Source organism: Gopherus evgoodei, unplaced genomic scaffold (genome assembly GCF_007399415.2).
Source record: "Gopherus evgoodei ecotype Sinaloan lineage unplaced genomic scaffold, rGopEvg1_v1.p scaffold_35_arrow_ctg1, whole genome shotgun sequence".
NCBI classification, from domain to species: Eukaryota; Metazoa; Chordata; order Testudines; family Testudinidae; genus Gopherus; species Gopherus evgoodei.
Genome location: NW_022060027.1, coordinates 4,092,273 through 4,112,037, shown reverse-complemented (window position 1 = coordinate 4,112,037; position 19,765 = coordinate 4,092,273). Strand labels below are relative to the sequence as shown.

The following is a 19,765-nucleotide window of genomic DNA, read 5'->3' as shown; positions in this document are numbered from 1 at the left end:
GAAAATTGGCATTAGAATGGAAGAAAGAAAGAATTAGTATAAGAAAGAAAGAAAGAAAGAAAATTGGCACTAGAATGGAGAAAGAAAGAATTAGTAAAAGTTAAAATTAAAAAGAGAACAAATGAACGAAGGAATGAACAAAGGAACGAACGCAGGAGGGAAGGAACACAGGGTTCGAAAGACACTTTGCTAAGAATGCCCCTCCATTAGCCTAACGTCCTCCCACCCCACCTTGCGCCACAGCTCCCCATGGCCGCTGCATCCCTCGGCCCCATCCCCCGGCACTAGCCCCCCACCCAGCTGCCCTAAACGGGTGTGGTCTTCCGGTTGAGCGTGTTGGTGTTGGAGGAGGCGTCCTTGCCCAGGGTGCCGGTGGTGCCGGCTGCGCCGGGCCCTGTCACCGTCACTGTCACGCCGGGGTCCTTGGGGAAGGTGTTGTGGAGCTGCAGGAAGCCCCCGCCGGCCCCCTCCCGCTCGGCCCCGTAGAGGCTGCTAACGTTGGCCTTGGAGGGGTCCCGCGAGAGGGTGTACATGGAGATGTCGGTGGAGGGGAAGCCCTTGAGGCCCACGGGCGAGGCGTCCCGCGACTGCGAGGGCTCTGTTGAGCGGGAGCTGGAGCGGGAACGGCGCCGGTAGCGGAAACGGTAGCTGGGCAGGCGCAGGATGGCGTTGGAGGAGGACGAGGGGTTCTTCAGCAGCTCGGTGTGGCTCTTGCAGTGGGCCTCCCGGTTCTTCTCGATGTAGATGTTGACAGCCAGCACCCCGATCATCTCGGCCAGGATGAAGGACAGGCCCCCGAAGTAGAAGGACCAGCCGTAGGAGTAGTGGCTTTTCTTCTCGTCATCCCGCTTGGTGCCCGGGTCCCCGGCGTTGGCCGAGATGTACACAATCACCCCGATGATGTTGCTGAGGCCTGGGGAAGGGGAGGGGAGGGATGGGGGCCATGGATGGAGGAGGGGTGGGGATGGGGTGGATTCGGGGACGGGTCGGAGGAGATGGGGGCCATGGATGGAGGAGAAGTGGGGATGGGGCAGATTTTGAGGGGATTGGGGTGGATTTGGGGAGGAAGGGGGAAGAAGAGGGGGCGAACGTTGGGGAGAGGGCAGAGGGGGGTGGTGAGTAGCCAGGGCAGGAAGGGGGGGCAGAAGGAGAGGAGGGGCAGGGCATTGAGAGCCATTAGGGAGGCAACCACGGAGCCCTCCCCCTACCCAGACTGGCCTGGGGGTGGGGAAGCCCCATCAGGGACCATCTAGACCCCCCACCCCATACCCCACACCAGAAGGCTGGATCCTCCCTCTGTGTGGGGTAAGAGGAGGCTTCCCCAGACCCACAGCCCAGCAACCCAGCCTCCGTCACCCCTACACAAATGGAGTCTGGATTCTTTCTTTCTTTCTTTCTTTCTTTCTTTCTTTCTTTCTTTCTTTCTTTCTCATTCTATTCTTCCCAGTCCCAGGGGACTGTCAGACCAGGTTCACTGCCCCCCTGATGGCTGGAGGAAACTGACTTATCCTAGACAAGGTGGGGGGAGGCGAAAACTCCCCTAAAGGTGGGCCCCCTTTGCACTGATTCTTAACCCCCAGCTGTGCCCATGGACTCCTCCCACTCCTACAACCCTGGGCAAACCCAATGACCCGGGGCCATTGGGGCGGAGCCTATTCCAGGCTTCCAGCAGTTCCCCTTCCCCAGCCCAAGATGCTCCATGAACTGAGCCAGGCAGGGTGGGTGGGAAGCAAGCCCCGCCTGACACACCCCGCCCAACTAAGCCCCACCCCAATGAGCCCCGCCCACTCACCAGCAGCGACGAATAGGATCCCAGCGCCCAGGATGATGTTGCGCTTGGACTTGTAGACCCGGCTGGCGGCCACGCAGAACCCCCCCAGCAGCAGCAGGATGGCGCTGAGGATCGGGAAGATGCTGGAGGCGCGGACCACACCTGGGTGGGGGGAGGGGAGCAGAAGACATGAGTCAGGGAGGGTGGCTGGAGGGATCCCCAAAGCCGGCCTATTGGTGAATGGGACAGTGGCAGCGTTCTGGGACCAATCAGAGTCTCAGGTATTCTAGCATGCTGAGGCCAGTGGCCAATCAGAATCCAGGGATTTCCAGCCCTCTGAAGCCAACAGCTAATCAGAATATGGGATTTTTTTGACACTCCGAGGTCAAGAGACAATTACAATACAGAGTAGGTCAACAGCCAATCAGAGTCTCCATTTCCCAGTGCTCTGAAGTCAAGAACCAATTGAGAACAGAATTGCTCAAGGTTCCCAACCTACCAGCCAATTAGCAGGATTACTCAAAGATCCGAAAGGATCACACAGATTACAGATTTCCCTATACTCTGGTGTCACAGCCAATCAGAATCCAACTTCTGAGGCTGCCAGCCAATCAGCATTCAAGGTTTCCCATCATTCTCAGGCCAGTTGGCAAGCAGAGTGACACTGTGTGGCCAGCAGCCAACCAGAGCTGTGGATGTTCCGATGCTCTGACACTCCCAGCCAGTGAGAATCTGGGATTTCCCAGCATATTAATGCCACCAGCCAATCAACATCTGGTATCACTCAGCAGTCTGAAATGAACCAGTCAATCAGCATCCAGGTCTATTTACATTCTAAAGCTCTTAGCCATTGAGAGCCTGGGATTTCCCAGCCTGGGGAAGGATGTTAAGGAAGCCAAAAGTCAGGAATGGCTGGTGTTAATAATGCCTAAATCCCCTTAACTCTGCCCCCATGGAAAAACCAGGGTCTCTAAGGCTGCCACCTCTTGCTATTCCTTCAGCAGAGGGCTCATTTCGCTCAGCATATGGGAGGGAGAAAAGGCTGGGCTGTACTGAATGGCCAGGTGTCTGCCCGAATGAAATAAAATACAATATTAAATCAAATCCCTTAAACACTGATTGATCAAGACAGACAAATAGATACAGCTATTTGTCCCCACACGTACCCTTCTGTCCATCCATCCTCATACCCATCCATCCAGCCCCCCATCCCTTTATCCATTCATCCTCATGCACATATCCATCCGTCCATCCGTCCCTCAGCTCCTAGCAGACCAGTCTGCTCAATTCCTGACCAATGGGAGCTGTGGAGCCGGCACTCGGCGTGTAGGTAGTGCACGGAGCCAGGTAGGGAGCCTGCCAGACCTGCCAACACCTCCACACCCACACCAGTGGGGGTCCTGGGCCACGCACCACTGCCCACACACCCCAGCACCCGGGGCGGGCCCGGGCTGCCCCCCTCCCAGCACCCATGACACCCCCAGTGAGGATTGGTGAAAATACTGGTTTGTAGGACTTTAGTTTAAAATAATTGGTTAAGACACAGCTAAGCAGGACACAAATTTCACTATATAAACTGGAGTCCAAAGGAAAGTTCAGAACCCAACTCCAGGACACAGCCCAAGATCAGAGCTGCCAGATCTCAACACCCAACCAGAAACTGGAGCCCCCAGACGACCTGATCCTGACTGGCCACCAGGAAAAGTTCGTCTGCATTATTGGGAGTGGTGCTTAGCGTATGCATTCTCTTTTGGTAACTGTTAGTAAATAGAGGTTAAGGATATCACTGTGTAAGACTCTTTCACTGGTAAAAGGTCCAGCAAACCAGGAGAAGATTAGGCCCTGAGCCTTAGGAACTGGGTACGGGTGGGAGTGCCTAAATTAACTGGATTACACCTTGAGTCCACCGAAGGGTAAAGGTGGGGAGCCATAGAGTGTGTGGGTAACACGCTATCTATATACAGAGAGCCTTTGATAATAGCTCTTCGAGGCGTGAGCTGCCCCTATTCATGCTGAGTGGCGTGTTAACTCTTAAACCTAATGATGACTATCAAACCTTGAACCTGCCTCACTATTATCATAGTATCTTTAAGTAGCAACTAGAGGCCTTAACTGAAACTGGGGCTCAGTCATGCCAGGGGATGCAGTCACAGAGTGACTGAGACAGGCGCCCCATCGCGCTGGGCACTGCCCTGAAACAGAATCGCTGAGATCAGGGCCCCCTCACACTGGGCACTGCCCAGACAGGGAATCACCAAGATTAGAGCCCCATCATGCTGGGCCCTGCCCAGATACAGAATCACTGAGGTCAAGGTCCCATCATGCCGGGTGCAGCACAAACCAAGAGACAGAACCTCGCCCTAGCAGCTTCCGATCTAGATGACAGAGAGGAAGTATTCCTACATCTGCTTCTCAGCCCTTCACTTTGCACGTTTAATGGCTTCTTCGCAGATTGGCTGTTTTTTTCTTTCTTGTGCGTGTGGAAATGGAATTTCCCAGGTTTTTCTTCTGCAATTCCCTCCCCCCTCCCCCCGCAACCCTCCAAACTGAACCATCTGCTTCCGCCAGCAGGCCGGAAAAAGGAGAGACAGCTCGAAAGCTAAGCCAGCTCCGGTTAGGCTGCTCCCGGCCAAATCAAAATGGATTTGCACAGAGAAGTAGAAAAGAACTAAACTGGCCCAAAGGCAATTTCGCTGCCAAACTTCCCCTCTGGCACCCCGGCTGGTGTGGGTGCCAGCACCGTGTTTTAAAAAAGACATCAAAGTGTACACCATTTTGGGGTCCATCCTGGGCTATTCTGCCCACAGCCTCTGCACTTCCAAACGGCTCTAAGGCACAACCTGGAATGACAAACGAGGTTGGGCCAGGAGCACAGAGGGAGCCTGGGGTATTTAACCCTGGAAGGAGAACAATGTGAGCATCTTAAAAAAAGGGGGCTGGGAATTGGAAAGTTCAGGCGACCTTAGCTAGAGATGGGGACAAGCCGGACTAGACTCCAATTCCTTTCCAAGTCAACTTCCTGCCTGTATTATAGCTGTCGGGAACCCCAAAGCTGAGACGCCCCTGTGTCTCTTCCTGCATTTTAGCCCCCAGGAAGATGCCACGCTGTGCGCTTAGCAGGATTGACGCTCCGGCACCTGGTGCCCAAGCACGGCACAGGACCATTGCAGGTCGCGCCGGCAGTGCAGCGGGGGAGCCCCATGGATACGTACGCAGGAGATACTCTGCGCTGTCGTGGTCGTAATCTGTGTCCTCGGGGAAGTGGTTAATTTTCACGCACACACCCCTCTTCAGGCCTGCAACGGAGATGGAGAAATCAGAGTCTGGGGCCTGTCTCCCACCCAGTACCTGGCTCAGACCAATGGGGATGCTGACGCTGCGAGCTTGCTCACTGCAGTGCCCAGACGGGGACGCTGATGCTGTGAGCTTCCCCACAGTGGTGCCCAGACGGGGACATCGATGCTGCGAGCTTCCCCACAGTGGTGCCCAGATGGGGATGCTGATGCTGCGAGCTTCCCCACAGCAATGCCCAGACGGGGATGCGGATGCTGCGAGCTTCCCCACAGCAGTGCCCAGCCCGGGATCCCCAAATGAAGGTACCTTCCAGGCAGCATATCCTCCAGAGGCCAGAGTGGGTGAGGCCCCCTGGGTCCTTCTTGTCCTTGTGGGGCATTTCCTCACTGGAGATGTTGGTGGTGTTACAGATGAAGGCACGGGCGTAGAGCCAGTAGTCGGTGCCAATGGCGATGGTCATGAGGCCGAAGGCTGCGAAGGCCCCGACGGTGGTGAGGAGGATCTGAACCCCCTTCTCACACCACACCACCCTCTCCTCATTCCAGCGCTTCAGGGACTCCAGCTTGACAGGGGGACGGGGTGGGGCCACCCACCCAACCAGACAACGAGGACTTCCTTGCACCAGCACCCTCCTCCCCACTTGTGGCTGGGGACAGGGGATCGTCTCTGGAACCCGGAGTCCTGGGTCCTAAAACTCTCTAACCACTAGACCCCAATAATCTCCCACAGTGGGGGATAAAACCCAGGAGTCCGGGCTCCCTGCTCTAACCACTAGACCCCAATAACCTACTGGAACCAGTGATAGAATCCAGGAGCCCTGCTCTAACCACTACACATCACTCTCCTCCCAGAGCACAGATCTTCCTCCTTAAGCAGGTGTCTCCTTCCTCGGCTTCAGTCCCTGGTTCTGGGCTGGAGGCTGAGTGGGTCGAGGGGTGCGGGCGCCCTTACTGGCAGCCCCTGGGGTGATTCCATGGGTGGCGCCAGCCCACTTGGTCTCTCCTCAGCGTGGGGCGCGGTTACAGCCGACCTGGGGGTGGGAGAGAAATGGAGAAGGGGGGAGATTAGCTGGGGACAGGCAAGGAGATGGCCTGACACCCAGCACCCACCCACATACAAGACCCTCTGACACCCAGTACCCTCCAGCATACTCCTCTGACACCTAGAAACCTCTGCATGCCCCTCTGACACACAGCACCCCCCACACTCCTCTGACACCCAGCAACCCCCCAGCATACTCCTCTGACACCCAGCAACCCCTGTATGCCCCTCTGACACTGAGCACCCCCCTGCACACATCTGACACCCAGCATCCCCCACACCCCTCTGACACACAGCACCCCCCTGCATACTCCTCTGACATCCAGCACCCCCCCAGTGCATAGCACTCTGATACCCAGCACCATCTGCACCCCTCTGACACTCAGCGCCCCCCACATCCCTCTAACACCAGCACCCCCATATACCCCTCTGACACCCAGCACCCCCCCCCACATGCCCCTCTGACACCCAGCACCCACCGCATGCCCCTCTGGGTGCTGTTATTGGCTCTGTGACTTTGGGTCTGTCTCTTTCCCTCTCTTAGCCTCATTGAAAACACAGGGAAACTGAGGCAAACACTGTTTGCACCCCGCCAGCACGGGAGGATGAAGATGAGCAGGGTATTGGGGTCCATGAATGCTCCCCTTGGGCATCGAATGCCTCGAAGGACAAAGCAAGACCCACCCCAAGCCCGATATTCCTGTGTCTGGAGCATGATCACTTGGCATGGCTGCATCCGGCCTCACCCCAAATTTCAGCAACTCTTCCAGGCGCCAAAGGACAAAGCCCTATGGATCCTGGGGAAACTGGGGAAACCAGAAGAGGAAAAGTGGGGCCTGGCTCTGGTTAGCGCAGCCGGTCACCTTCAGCCAGGCCTGTGGATCAAAGAACCAGCTGCCAGCAGAAACCGAGGCCTCTCAGCGGAGCAGCACCCCCGAGCCAGCTCTGCCCAGCGTCCCAGTAGAGAGGGCCACGTAGGGAAAAGAGTGAGGAGGAGAGACAGATGCCTTGTCGTGGGGGGAGGATAGATAGATAGATAGATAGATAGATAGATAGATAGATAGATAGATAGATAGATGAGTGTGTATGGGATGGATGGATGGATGGATGGGGATACGGGGATGGATGGAGAGACAGGGAGATGTGTATGGAGATAGATAGATAGATAGATAGATAGATAGATAGATAGATAGATAGATAGATAGATAGATAGATAGAATGTGTATGGGGATAGACAGATAGACAGCGGCCTCCAAGCCCGACCAACCCTGCTCTCCTTGAATCAGTATTAACTCCTCAGCGAGGGGGAGGTCTCTTTGGGATCTCTCCCACCCCAGGGATCTGCCTCCGTGTCTGGGTACCTTCCCCAACCGCTCACTGTGTATCAGGTCCATATTCCTCCACATCGGCTTCCCCCCGCCCCCGTTCCCCTTGCCTCCAGCCCTCATGAATCCCCCCTCCCTCCCCGCCCTGGCCCCTGTCAGCTCCCTGGAAGATGGGGTCAGGGGGGCAGTTCTGGCGTGCGCCATTTCCACACACATTAGCCACGGTTCGAAGCACAGGAACCAATGTGTGTGTCATTTCCACACGCGTTAGCCACAGTTCACAGCAAGCGTGCCAATGTGTGTGCCATTTCAACAAGCACCTGCCACAAATTGTGGCTAGAACACCCGTGCACATGTCATTCCCAACACGTTCCACGCGCACACGACTCCGGCCACTTCTCTCCCTTCCCGGCCTTGTCTGAGAGTGTCAAATGGAACACAAGCACGTGGGGGACACACACAGAGAACATCACACACACACAGGCACAAACATCACACTGAGACACACACACACACAGACAACATCACACCAAGATACACGCACCATCATGTTACACACTGAGGCAACACCAAGACACAACATCACACAAAGAGAGAGAGGGAACATCACACTAAGACACACTCAGGAAGAACACACACACACAGACACAACACACTGAGACACACATTCCATCATGTCACACACAGAGGCAACACCAAGACACTTCATACACACACACACACACACACCACCACACAACATCAAACACACACACCCCACAGTGAGACACAGACAGGACAGACAACATCACACAAAGACACACACTTAACCAACCTGCTGCCCAAATTAGTGAGTTGCCAAGAGGTAGAGAGGTAGGTGTGTGTGTGTTTGTGTGTGGCCTGCTAATCAGCCCCTTCATACGGCTCCTTCCCTTCCAATATCCCCCCTCCCGTCCCTTTGTGCATTTCATTGCTTGCTTTGCAGCCGCCTGGAGATGCAATTTCCTTCCCAAATGCAGAACACGGTCCCTCCCCCCCACCATCTCCGGCAGCCAGAAGCCCCCCCCACCCCCGCCCCCGCATCCCCGACAGCCATTGCCCTGACGGCTTGCAATAAAGCGACCCCCCTTCACCCCACCCCCCTTTTCACTTGCTCCCAGGTGCATCCATTAGTCACCAACATCCTCTTCCCCCCCCCCCCCGCCGCCCCAGCCCGCGTGCGCCATGCGGCCAGGAAATCGCCCAGCAGATCTGTTGCATTTTCCACGCGCGTTTCGTCTGTCCTCCTCCCCTGTCCACACCCCGAAACCCCAGCCACTGTACAGGACTGGGGCTCACTTCTCCTGCACCCCCAACCCCGTACAGCCCCCCAAATCCATCCAATGAGTATCACTGGGCTCACTTCTCCTGCACCCCCAACCCGCACACAGCCCCCCAAATCCAGCCAGTGAGTACCACTGGGGCTCACCTCCCCTTCACCCCAACCCCCATACAGCCCCCCCAAAATCCATCCAATAAGCATCACTGGGGCTCACTTCCCCTCCTATCCCATCCCCATACACCCCCTCCAAAATCCAGCCACTGAGCATCTTTAGGCCTTATTTCTTCTCACCCACAAACCCCCCCAAATCCATCCACCGAGCATCTTTAGGCCTAATTTCCCCTGCCCCCCCAAAATCCTCCAAATCCATTCAGTGAGTGTCTTTGGATCTCATTTCCTCTGCCCCCCCCCCCCAAACGCTCCCAAATCCATCCACTCACTGAGCATCTTTGGGCCCCATTTCCCGTGCCCCACAAAACACCCCCAAATCCATCCATCAAGCGTCCTTAGGCCTCATTTCCCCTGCCCCCCATACACCCCTAAATCCATCCACCAAGCCTCTTCGGGGCTCATTTCCCCTGCCCCTCAAACACCCCAAAATCCAAGCGTCTTTGGGCCTCATTTCCCCTGCACCCCATCTACACTCCCAAATCCATCCACTGAATGTCTTTGGGGTTCATTCCCCCTGCCCCCTATACAACCCCAATCCATCCACCAGTCTCTTCGGGGCTCATTTCCCTTGCCCCCCAAGACACCCCCAAATCCATTCACTTGCGTCTTCTGGCCTCATTTCCTCTCCCCCATACACCCCCAATCCATCCATAGTGTCTTTGGGGCTCATTTCCCTTGCCCCCCACACCTCTGAATCCATGCACCAGCCAATTGCAGTCTCTCCGCCCCAGCTCCTGCCCCCCAAGGCGCGTGGGCAGAGGCTGGCACGACCCCGGGCTCTTTGGGGTCCCAGGCAGCCCCTGCCCCGCAGCCGGGGGGTGCAGAAACCGAGGCCGCGCGGGAGGGGGGTCGCCTTACCGTGCGGATGCAGAGCGGGGTGGGGGAGTCTCTGGTCCGGCGCCGGCCCCGGGAGCGGTCAGGGGGCGCGGGGGGCTCCGGGGCGCGTGGCGAGCTCGGCGGGGCGCAGGGCGCGGGCGCCCCGGTCCATGCCCCGCTGCAGACAGGCTCGGGGCGGGCGGGGGGACGCAGCAGCCGGCGAGCACCCGGCAGCCAGCTCGTATGGCACCGAGAGGGACCGCGGGCGGAGGCTGCGAAGGAGCTAGGGGGGAGGGAATGGGGAGAGGGAGGGGGAGGGGAAGGGGGCAAAGGGAGGTGGGAGGGGTGCAGGAGGGGACTGGGGGTGCAAGGGGGAAGGGGACAGGGTAGGGAGGAAGGGAGAGGGAGGAGGGGATGGGGTACAGGAGGGGAGCGGGGGTTCAGAGGGAGGGGACATGGAAGGGAGGGGGAAGGGAGAGGGAGGAGGGGATGGGGGTCAGGATAGGAGTGGGGGTGCGGGGGAAGGGGACACGGAAGGGAAGAGAAGGGAGAGGGAGGAGGGGATGGGGGTGCAGGAGGAGGGGGAACTGAGGAGTGGTGGAAGGGAGATGGGATGGGGTGCAGGGGGGAGGGGACACGAAAGGAAGGGGAAAGGGAGAGGGAGCAGGGGATGGAGTTCAGGAGAGGAGTGGGGGTACATGGGAAGGGGACACAGAAGGGAGGAGAAGGGAGAGGGAGGAGGGGTTGGGGTGCAGGGGGAGATAGAACTGAGCAGTGGGGGAAGGGAGATGGGATGGGGTGCAGGGGGGAGGAGACATGGAAGGGAGGGGGAAGGGAGAGGGAGGAGGGGATGGGGTTCAGGAGAGGAGTGGGGGTGCAGGGGAAGGGGACACGGAAGGGAGGAGAAGGGAGAGGGAGGAGGGGATGGTGTGCAGGGGGAGCGGGAACTGAGGGGTGGGGGAAGGGAGATGGGATGGGGTGCAAGGGGAGGGGACATGGTAGGAAGGGGAAAGGGAGAGGGAGGAGGGGATGGGGTTCAGGAGAGGAGTGGGGGTGCGGGGGAAGGGGACACGGAAGGGAGGAGAAGGGAGAGGGAGGAGGGGATGGTGTGCAGGGGGAGGGGGAACTGAGGGGTGGGGGAAGGGAGATGGGATGGGGTGCAGGAAGAGAGGGAAGAGGGGGTCATGGGGGGAGGGGACATGGAGGGGAGGGGGAAGGAAGAGGGAGGAGAAGGGTGGGGATGCAGGAGGGGTGGCGCACAGGAGGTGGGAGGGGTGCAGAAGAGGAGTGGGGGTGCCAGAGGAGGAGACATGGTAGGGAGGGGGAAGGGAGATAGGATGGGGTTCTGAAAGGGAAAGAAGGGGGGAGGAGGACAGGGTGCAGGAGGAGAGGGGGAGCAAATATGGGGAGGGGTCATGGAGTAGAGTAGGGGAGGTGGGGTGAATGAGAGGGGAGGGGGAAGGGAGGTGGGATGGGGTGCAAGTGGTGAGGGGGAGGGAAGATGTGGGGGCATGGGGGGAGGGAACATGGGGTGAAGGAGGGGAGAGGTGGGACAGGGTGCAGGAGGAGAGGGGGAGGGATGATGGGGAGGGGAGGAGACACGATTTGGGGAAAGGCAGATGGGATGGGGAGAGGGAGGCAGGTGGGGGTGCAGGAAGGGAGGGGGCATAGGGAGGAGGGGATGGAGCAGAAAGAGGTGGGATGGGGGGGCGTGCAGGAGGGGAGAGGTTGGAGGGCCCGGACGAGGCCGAAAGGCTGGATGGATATTTCCTGCTGCCCTCCGGGTGCGTGTTGTATGAGCTATGCTCTACAATCGCTTGGCGTGTTCTGTGTGTGTGTGTGCGTGTTCTTGGTGTGGCTCAGGTGTGTGGCCAATGCATGCCTGCCCTGCACGCCCCAAGTGTGTCTCTCACACACAGGTGCATCGTGCGAGCACCGAGTGCCCATGTCTCACGTCTATCATGCGTGTAGCATGATCCCAGGGGATCTACCGCTCCGTGGGGGAACAGCCGTGTGAACACAGAGGGCCCGTCAGTCCAGCAGGCCAAGCGCTAACTCCATCCAGTGGCTGGAAGTCGAAGCTGGGCGAAGCCAGCCTGGAAACAAGGTGTCAGTTTTGAACAGGGAGGGGAATTCATCCTTGGAACAAGTCACTCCGGGGCCTGGTGGGTTCTCCAGCCGTGGTGAGTTTTAAATCACATGTAAAAGCCGTGGTCTAGTTCAAATGGGAAATACTCTGGGGATGTTCTCTGGGCTGCGTCATACAGGACTGGCTGATCGCAGGGAGCCCTGCTGGCCTTAGACACTAGGAAGTTTTGAATTGTACACCATATGTGCTCATGCGTGTGTCATGCGTGTGTCATGCATGTACATGCAATGTGCTTGTGTCTCCTGGGTGTGCCTCGTGTGTGCATGCACCATGTTTGTGTCTCATGTATAGGTGTGTCGTGCATGTGCACACATTGTGTTTGTGTCTCGTGTGTCCATCCTGTGAGCCAGGCACCTGCATAAAGTGCATGCCTCATTTGCGTCGCATGCATAGGCAAGATGTGTCTCGTGCATGCATGCCCTGTGCATGCATCACATGTATCAGGTGTGTGCGCCGTGTCGGGCATGTGCGCCGTGCGCATGCATCACATGCGCTGGGAACGTGTGGCGGCGTGCGGGCTGTGCAGGGACGGGGATGTCATACGCTGTGCCGCAGCAGCTGCTGCCTCCCCCTCCCCCTCCCGGTCTCCCCCACCCACCTCCGGCTCCGGTCGCCATGCCAACGGGAATGCTGTGTGCTGTGCTGCACTTTGAGGGCCCCGCCCCCTCCCCCTCCGCTGCATGACAGGCTGTGGGGCCTCCTCCCCCAAAAATCCTGCGTTCTAGAGGAAGGTGGTAGCAAACCCCCGTGTTCTGGAGTGAGTCGGGCAAATACAGCCGTGTTGTACAGCACCAGGGCTCGAGTCTGCAGCGCTCTGGTCCCACAGGTCCCACTGCTGCATTGCTCTAGAACAATAGATCCCAATGGCACAGTGCTCCAGAACAATAGATCCCAGAGCAAGGTTTCCCAATCCCACAGCACTCTAGAGCGAGATACCCAATCCTGCAGCACTCTAGCAAATACATCCTGATCCCTTGGTGCTCTAGAACAATGTATCCTAATACCACAGCGCTCCAGAACAATAGATCCCAGAGCAAGGTATCCCAATCCCACAGCGCTCTAGAGCAAGATACCCAATCCTGCAGCACTCTAGCAAATACATCCCGATACCTCAGTGCTCTAGAACAATATATCCTAATACTAAAGCGCTCCAGAACAATAGATCCAAAAGCTGTAGTTCTCTGGAGCAAGAAATCACAATGCCACATCACTCTAGAGCAATATATTCCAATCCCACAGGGCTCTAGAGCGAGATACCCAATCCTACAGCACTCTAAAGCATGGGACCCCAATCCCACTATGCTCTAGAACAATAGGTCCCAATACCTCTATGGTCTAGAACAATATAGCCTAATGCCACGGCGCTCCAGAAAAAATAGATCCAAAACCCGCAGCATTCTGGAGCAAGATATCACAATACCACCTCGCTCTAGAGCAACATATCACAATTCCACAGCCCTCTAGAGTGAGCTACCCAATCTGGGAGCACTCTAGAACAATAGATCCCAATGATGCGGCACTCTAGCACCAGACACCATGGTGCTCTAGATTCTAGAACAATAGCTCCCCCAATACTGCAGCACGCTACAGCAAGATATCCACTCCTGCTGCACTCTAGAACAATAGATTCCCAATACCCCGGCACTCTAGAGCAATGTTACTTTGCTCTAAAGCAATATATCCCAACCCCGTGACACATTAGCACAAGACATGTAGATTCCTGTGCAAAAACACTCCATTTGCAAATACCGGGAGGATGAAGGGGTGATCACCAGATTTCCCAAGAACAAATCATGCCAAAGCAGCTTGATTCCTTTCTTTGATGGGGTAACTGCTTTGGTGGATGGGAGACTGTCTAGGAAGGAGTATGGCAGAAAGAGATCTAGGGGTCATAGTGGACCACAAGCTTAATATGAGTCAACAGTGTGATACTGTCGCAAAAAAAAGCAAACGTGATTCTGGGATGCATTAACAGGTGTGTTGTAAACAAGACATGAGAAGTCATTCTTCCGCTCTACTCTGCGCTGGTTAGGCCTCAACTGGAGTATTGTGTCCAGTTCTGGGCACTGCATTTCAAGAAAGATGTGGAGAAACTGGAGAGGGTCCAGAGAAGAGCAACAAGAATGATTAAAGGTCTTAAGAACATGACCTATGAAGGAAGGCTGAAGGAATTGGGTTTATTTAGTTTGGAAAAGAGAAGACTGAGAGGGGACATGATAGAAGTTTTCAGGTATCTAACAGGGTGTCATCAGGAGGAGGGAGAAAACTTGTTCATCTTAGTCTCTAATGATAGAACAAGAAGCAATGGGCTTAAACTGCAGCAAGGGAGATTTAGGTTGGACATTAGGAAAAAGTTCCTAACTGTCAGGGTAGTTAAACACTGGAATAGATTGCCTAGGGAAGTTGTGGAATCTCCATCTCTAGAGATATTTAAGAGTAGGTTAGATAAATGTCTATCAGGGATGGTCTAGACAGTATTTGGTCCTGCCATGAGGGCAGGGGACTGGACTCAATGACCTCTCGAGGTCCCTTCCAGTCCTAGAGTCTATGAATCTATGAATGCAGTGTACATAATACACCTGGACTTCAGCAAGGCTTTGGACACAGTCCCACATGACATTCTGCTACATCAGGTGGAGAAATGCAGGCTCAACAGAACTACCATTAAGCGGATACAGACTTGCTTAGACAACCGCAAACAAAGAGTGACGGTTAATGGAGTGATGTCAGACTGGAGGGAGGTCTCAAGTGGGGTTCAACAGGGATCTGTTCTGGATCCAGTGTTGTTTAACATCTTCATTAATGACCTGGCTGTGGGAATAGAGAGCAGATCGATCAAATCTGCAGATGACACAAAGCTGCAGGGGGGCGTTGCCAACGTTTTGAAGATTGAGCTAAAATTCAGAGGGATCTTGATCCATTGGAGAACTGGTCAGTAGACAACAAAACAAAACTCAACAAAGACAAATGTAAGGGGCTACACTTAGGGAAGAAAAACCAAATGCACCCATCCAAAATGGGGGATAACGGGCTTGGCAGCAGCACTGCTGAGACGGATCGGGGAGCTGTGGTGGATCATCACACCCTGAACATGAGTCGGCAACGCGATGCCGGTGCAAAACAAAAGCAAATGCAACGTTCAGCTGCACTAACAGAGGTGCAGCGTGCAAGTCCCGGGCAGTGAGAGTACCGCTCTGCTCGGCGCTAGGCAGGCCGGGAGCACTGTGTCCAGTTCTGGTCACCACTCCATAGAAAGGAAGTGGAGAAACTGGAAAAATGATCCAGAGGTGAGCGACAGAGACAATCAAAGGGCGGGAATGCAGCCACATGAGCAAAGGCTGAAGGAACTGGACATGTTTAGTTTGGAAAAGAGGAGTTTAAGGCAGGACATGACAGTGGCCTTCAAATACTTGAAAGGCTGCCATAGAAAAGGTGGAGAAAAGTTGCTTTCTCTTGCGCCAGAGGGCAGAACAAGAGGCAGTGGGTTCAAACTGCAGCAGAGCAGATTTAGATTAAATCTCAGGACAAACTTAACAGTGAGAATAGAAGGAGAGTGGAACAGACACCTTGGGAGGTCGTGGAAGCTCCTTCATTGGAGGTTTTCAAAGGGAGGCTGGAGCCACCTGTCCGGGATGGTTCAGACCAGGGGTCGGCAACCTTTCAGAAGTGCTGTGCTGTGTCTTCAGTTATTCACTCTGATTTAAGGTTTCGCGTGCCGGTAATACATTTTAATCTTTTTAGAAGGTCTCTTTCTATAAGTCTATAATATATAACTAAACTGTGGCTGTATGTAAAGTAAATAAGATTTTTTAAATGTTTAAGAAGCTTCATTTAAAATTAAAATGCAGAACTCCCGAATCAGTGGCCAGGACCCGGGCAGTGAGTGCCACTGAAAATCAGCTCGCGTGCCGCCTTCAGCACCTGTGCCATAGGTTGCCTACCCCTGGGTTAGACCCGACAAATTCTGCATCTTGGCCGAGGGTTAGACGAGCTGACCCTTGCAGTTCTGTCTGACCCCATGGTTCTGTGAGTCTGAGCGATACCAGACCACGTCACTCTCGAGCATGAGGATCGCAATCCTCAATGCTCTTGAGTGCAAGACCCAACACAACAGCGTTCTAGAGTAAGACGTCCCAGTCCCTGTGGGGCTCTAGAGCAGGGGCTCTCAAACTGCATTGCACCGCGATCCCCTTCTGACAACAACAATTCCTACACCACCCCAGGAGGGAGCACCGAAGCCTGAGCGCAACTGAGCCCTGCTACCCTTGGGTTTTATGGGGCTCTGGCTTCAGCCCCAGGCCCCAGCAAGTCTAATGCCAGGGATCCAGTGCTACAGCGCTCTAGAGCGAGGGATCCCCATACCACGGTGTTCTGGAGTGACAGAGCCAAATAATGGGCCATTCTAGAGTAAGTCCACGTGACACTGCAGGATTCTGGAGCAAGCGCCTTGAACTCGGCATCATTCTAGAGCAATGCCACAAATCCTGCCTGTGCTCTCGAGCAGGGGTTCTCAATCCATGGGCCAGGCCCCAGAACGTGCCAAGGAGTCCCGGGGTTGGCTGGACTCAGTTCTGGGCATTGGGGCCTAGTGCACAGGGTCCCAGAGCCACTCCAGTACTCGGCTGGGCCAAATTTGAATGTTTCATGCTGCCCCTGCCCCCAGTTGCTGGGGCATGGGGTGTTCCTCATCGGTGGGGGGCACAGACTAACACCTGGAGGGGGAAGCCGAGCCACAGGAGCTGCTGGTGTCACGTTCTCCAGCAAATACCGGCCCCCTCCAATGTAACCCTCACCCCCACAGCCAGGTGATGCCCCATCTTCCATACCCCCCATCCTGCTCCCCAGCCCCCTCCCCCAGTATAGCCCCTTCCCCACAGCTGGGTGACTCCCCCTCTGTCATACCATCCAGATCTTCCTCAACTTCCCCCCAACCCTTCTGCCCCCCCCAACTCCTTCCCACCAGCCCCCACTCACCCTATCCCAGGACCCCAAATCCCGCCATCCCTTTATGCTGATTTGCCCTCTTGAGACTCCAAGAGGCACAGCCCAAGGGGGCCCATCTCGCCTGGTGACCCGTCTCCACCACAGGGATGCAGCCCTGCAGCTCTGGGCTGACCCGCACCTGGGGAGCCCTCAGTGCTGCCCCCTGCTGGGGGGGAAGGAAATTGCCACACTGTGTGTGTCACACACACACACACCCCAAGACCCCCTCTGCAGTGGGAACCCGGCCTCCTGGGTGTAAAGGCTGCATTGTGGGGGGGCGGGGGAGGCACATAAAGTATCAGGTTTTCTACCCTGGGGCCAACTACTGGGGGGAGGCCACTTAAAGGATCCCCCCCACATGCATATTCCAGCACTGGAGGTGGGTTGGTGGGGGAAATACCACACACCTCTCTCCCCCCCCAGCAATAGCCAGGCTCTCTGCGGGTGCTGCAGCTCGAGGTACCAGAGCCTGGCAGGTCACCATGGCGACCGTTAACCCCTGCTGCACTGGTTGGCAGCCAGGCTGCTGAGCCATCGCCAGCCTCCGCCCGCTGGCGCCCTTTCAGCTGCCAGCGCCTTCGCTCCCCTCCCCTGCCCTCCAGCCAGGCAGAGAGAGAGGGGCAGGGCTGGGGATGGGGGCAGCCAGGAGTCCTGCCTACCTCCCCCTCCCTAACCACTAGATCCCACTTCCCTCCCAGTGCTGGGGCTAGAACCCAGGAGTCCTGGCTCCCTCGCCCCAGCCCCAACCACTAGACCCCCACTCCCCTCCCACAGCCAGGGACTGAACCCAGGAGTTCTAGTCTCCAGGAGGACTAGGTGTTGGGTGGGAGCTGGACTCCTGGTTTCCTTGCTGCTGTCAGATAGCGTGGAGGCAGGCCGGCCTAGTGGGTGTGGGAGGTGGATGGAAGGAGGGAGGGGTATAGGAGTGGATGGATGGGTGGGTTTTGGGGGTGGATCGAGGGAGGAGGGAGATGGGGCGTGCATGGGTGGAGATGCATGGGGGTAAGGAGGGAGATGGGGGTGCATGGATGGAGATTCGGGGAGTATGAATGGCGGGAGGGATAGGGGGTGCAAGGATGGAGATGCAGGGGGTATGGAGGGAGATGGGGGTGCATGGATGGAGATGTGGGAGAGTATGGAGGGAGGGAGATGGGAGGTGCATGGATGGAGATGTTGGGGTATGGAGGGAGATGCGGGGATGGTATGGATGTAGGGTGGGAGATGAGGGTGCATGGATGGAGATGCGGGGGGTTATGGATGGAGGGAGAAGGGGGTGCATGGATGGAGATGCGGGGGTGGTATGGATGGAGGGTGGGAGATGTAGGGGGCGTATGCATGGATGGAGATGTTGGGGGGTGCATGGAGGAAGGAAAGGAGATGGGGGTGCATGAATGGAGATGTGGGAGGGGTGCACGGAGGAAGGGAGATGGGGGGTACATGGATGGAGCTATCGGGGGGTGCATGGATGGATGGAGGAACAGCCAGACACGGGAGGTGTTTGAAATAAAGTTTATTGCAGTCTCTCAATTCTATGTACATATAGTACAGAGTAAATGGGGGGGGGAATATATGACAGTAAAAAGGGGTCCCTCCTTGGTTACTGGTGTAGTATGCACATCCCTCATCCCCTCCCCGACCCCCATTCCACCCCGCAGGCTAAGAACCTATTTCCCCTCCCCACTCCCCAATCATAGGTGCCAGCCAGATTCCCCCACCCCACCGCCCAATAGGGGTCACCACACTTGTGGGGAATTCCTCCCCCCACTATCTGCTGCCCTGCACTGCCACAATCCCCCATTGCTTCAGGGTGGGAGATGCTATATTTAACCCTATAATTCTCCCCCCACCCGCACTCCTGCGGGGTGGGGGGGGGATAAAGCTATATGGTTAACCCTTTCCTCACCCTCTTCCCCCCCCCCATTCACAGTGATTGGAGGGGTGGGTGTAGCTAGTTAGCTTTCATCACCCATCCACCCACACCAGGCCCTGTGCTCAGGGGCCATTTCTGGGGCTAGATTTTTAACCCTTTCTTTGCCATCGGCTTCCAAAGGTGTGGGTGCCATGACCTTCCTCCTTGACCTCCCTTTGCCAGGTCTAAGTGCTGAGGGGTCCCCTGGTCCCCAGGGAGCACTGAAGAGCAGGAGGTGGGATTTATAAGGGTGGAGGAAGAAGGAGATTTCTGGCCCTTTAAGTGGTCAGGGCAAAAGATGGTGTCTCCCACTCCCTGAGGGCATGCAAACTCCCCCACACACATACACTTCCAATGTATCCCATAGACATCACTCTCCTGACAGAACTGGAGGTAGAACCCAGGTGTCCTGGCTCCCAAGCCCCCTGCTCTAACCACTAAATCTCACTCCCCCCCTCAGAGTGAGGGACAGAACCCAGGAGTCCTGGCTCCCAGTCCCCGCCCTGCTCTAACCACTAGCCCCCACTCCCCTCCCAGAGCTGGGTCTCACCCAACTATACCACCCTCTGTGGATGCCATAAGAACAGCTCCTCTGTATGTCATAGTCCCAACATCATGACAAGAGATGAGGAGGGTGATTCTCCTTTAGCTCCCTGGCTGGGAGGCACTGCCATGGGGAAGCTCGCAGCACCAGAGCCTCCCCAGCTGGGGTCACTGCCATGGGGAAGCTCACAGAGCCAGGTACAGATGACCTTGTCAAAGGAGCCCACAAAATTACCAACACGGGACAGGGACCGAACAGTACCAACCAAGTCCACAGCAAGCGTCCTGGGTCCTGGCATGGCCCAGCCAGCAGGAGGGGCCTAAACCCAGCTGTGATGCCAGTTCCCCACACTGATCCATCCCTGAAGGCCCAGGTACCTATAACCTACCCCTCTTCTTTCCTCCATCACCTCCCTCAGCCTCGTTTCTCTTCTCTCCTTCCCTTCATTCTCTCATTTCCCTC

General features: G+C 56.3%; 2 protein-coding genes across 2 annotated transcripts in view; both read right to left on the bottom strand.

The window, feature by feature from the left end:
• Positions 1 to 19,765, bottom strand: part of LOC115641681 (immunoglobulin superfamily member 1-like) — a 162,763-nt gene that overhangs the window by 86,916 nt on the left and 56,082 nt on the right. The window lies entirely within an intron of this gene.
• Positions 288 to 17,385, bottom strand: LOC115641781 (voltage-dependent calcium channel gamma-8 subunit-like). The gene is made up of 6 exons (XM_030545162.1): positions 17,258 to 17,385; positions 9,761 to 10,001; positions 5,372 to 5,753; positions 4,984 to 5,067; positions 1,793 to 1,933; positions 288 to 913 (listed from the first exon to the last, which is right to left on the bottom strand). Exons 1-6 carry the CDS (start codon positions 17,383 to 17,385, stop codon positions 306 to 308), a joined length of 1,584 nt encoding a protein of 527 aa, XP_030401022.1. The 3' UTR covers positions 288 to 305.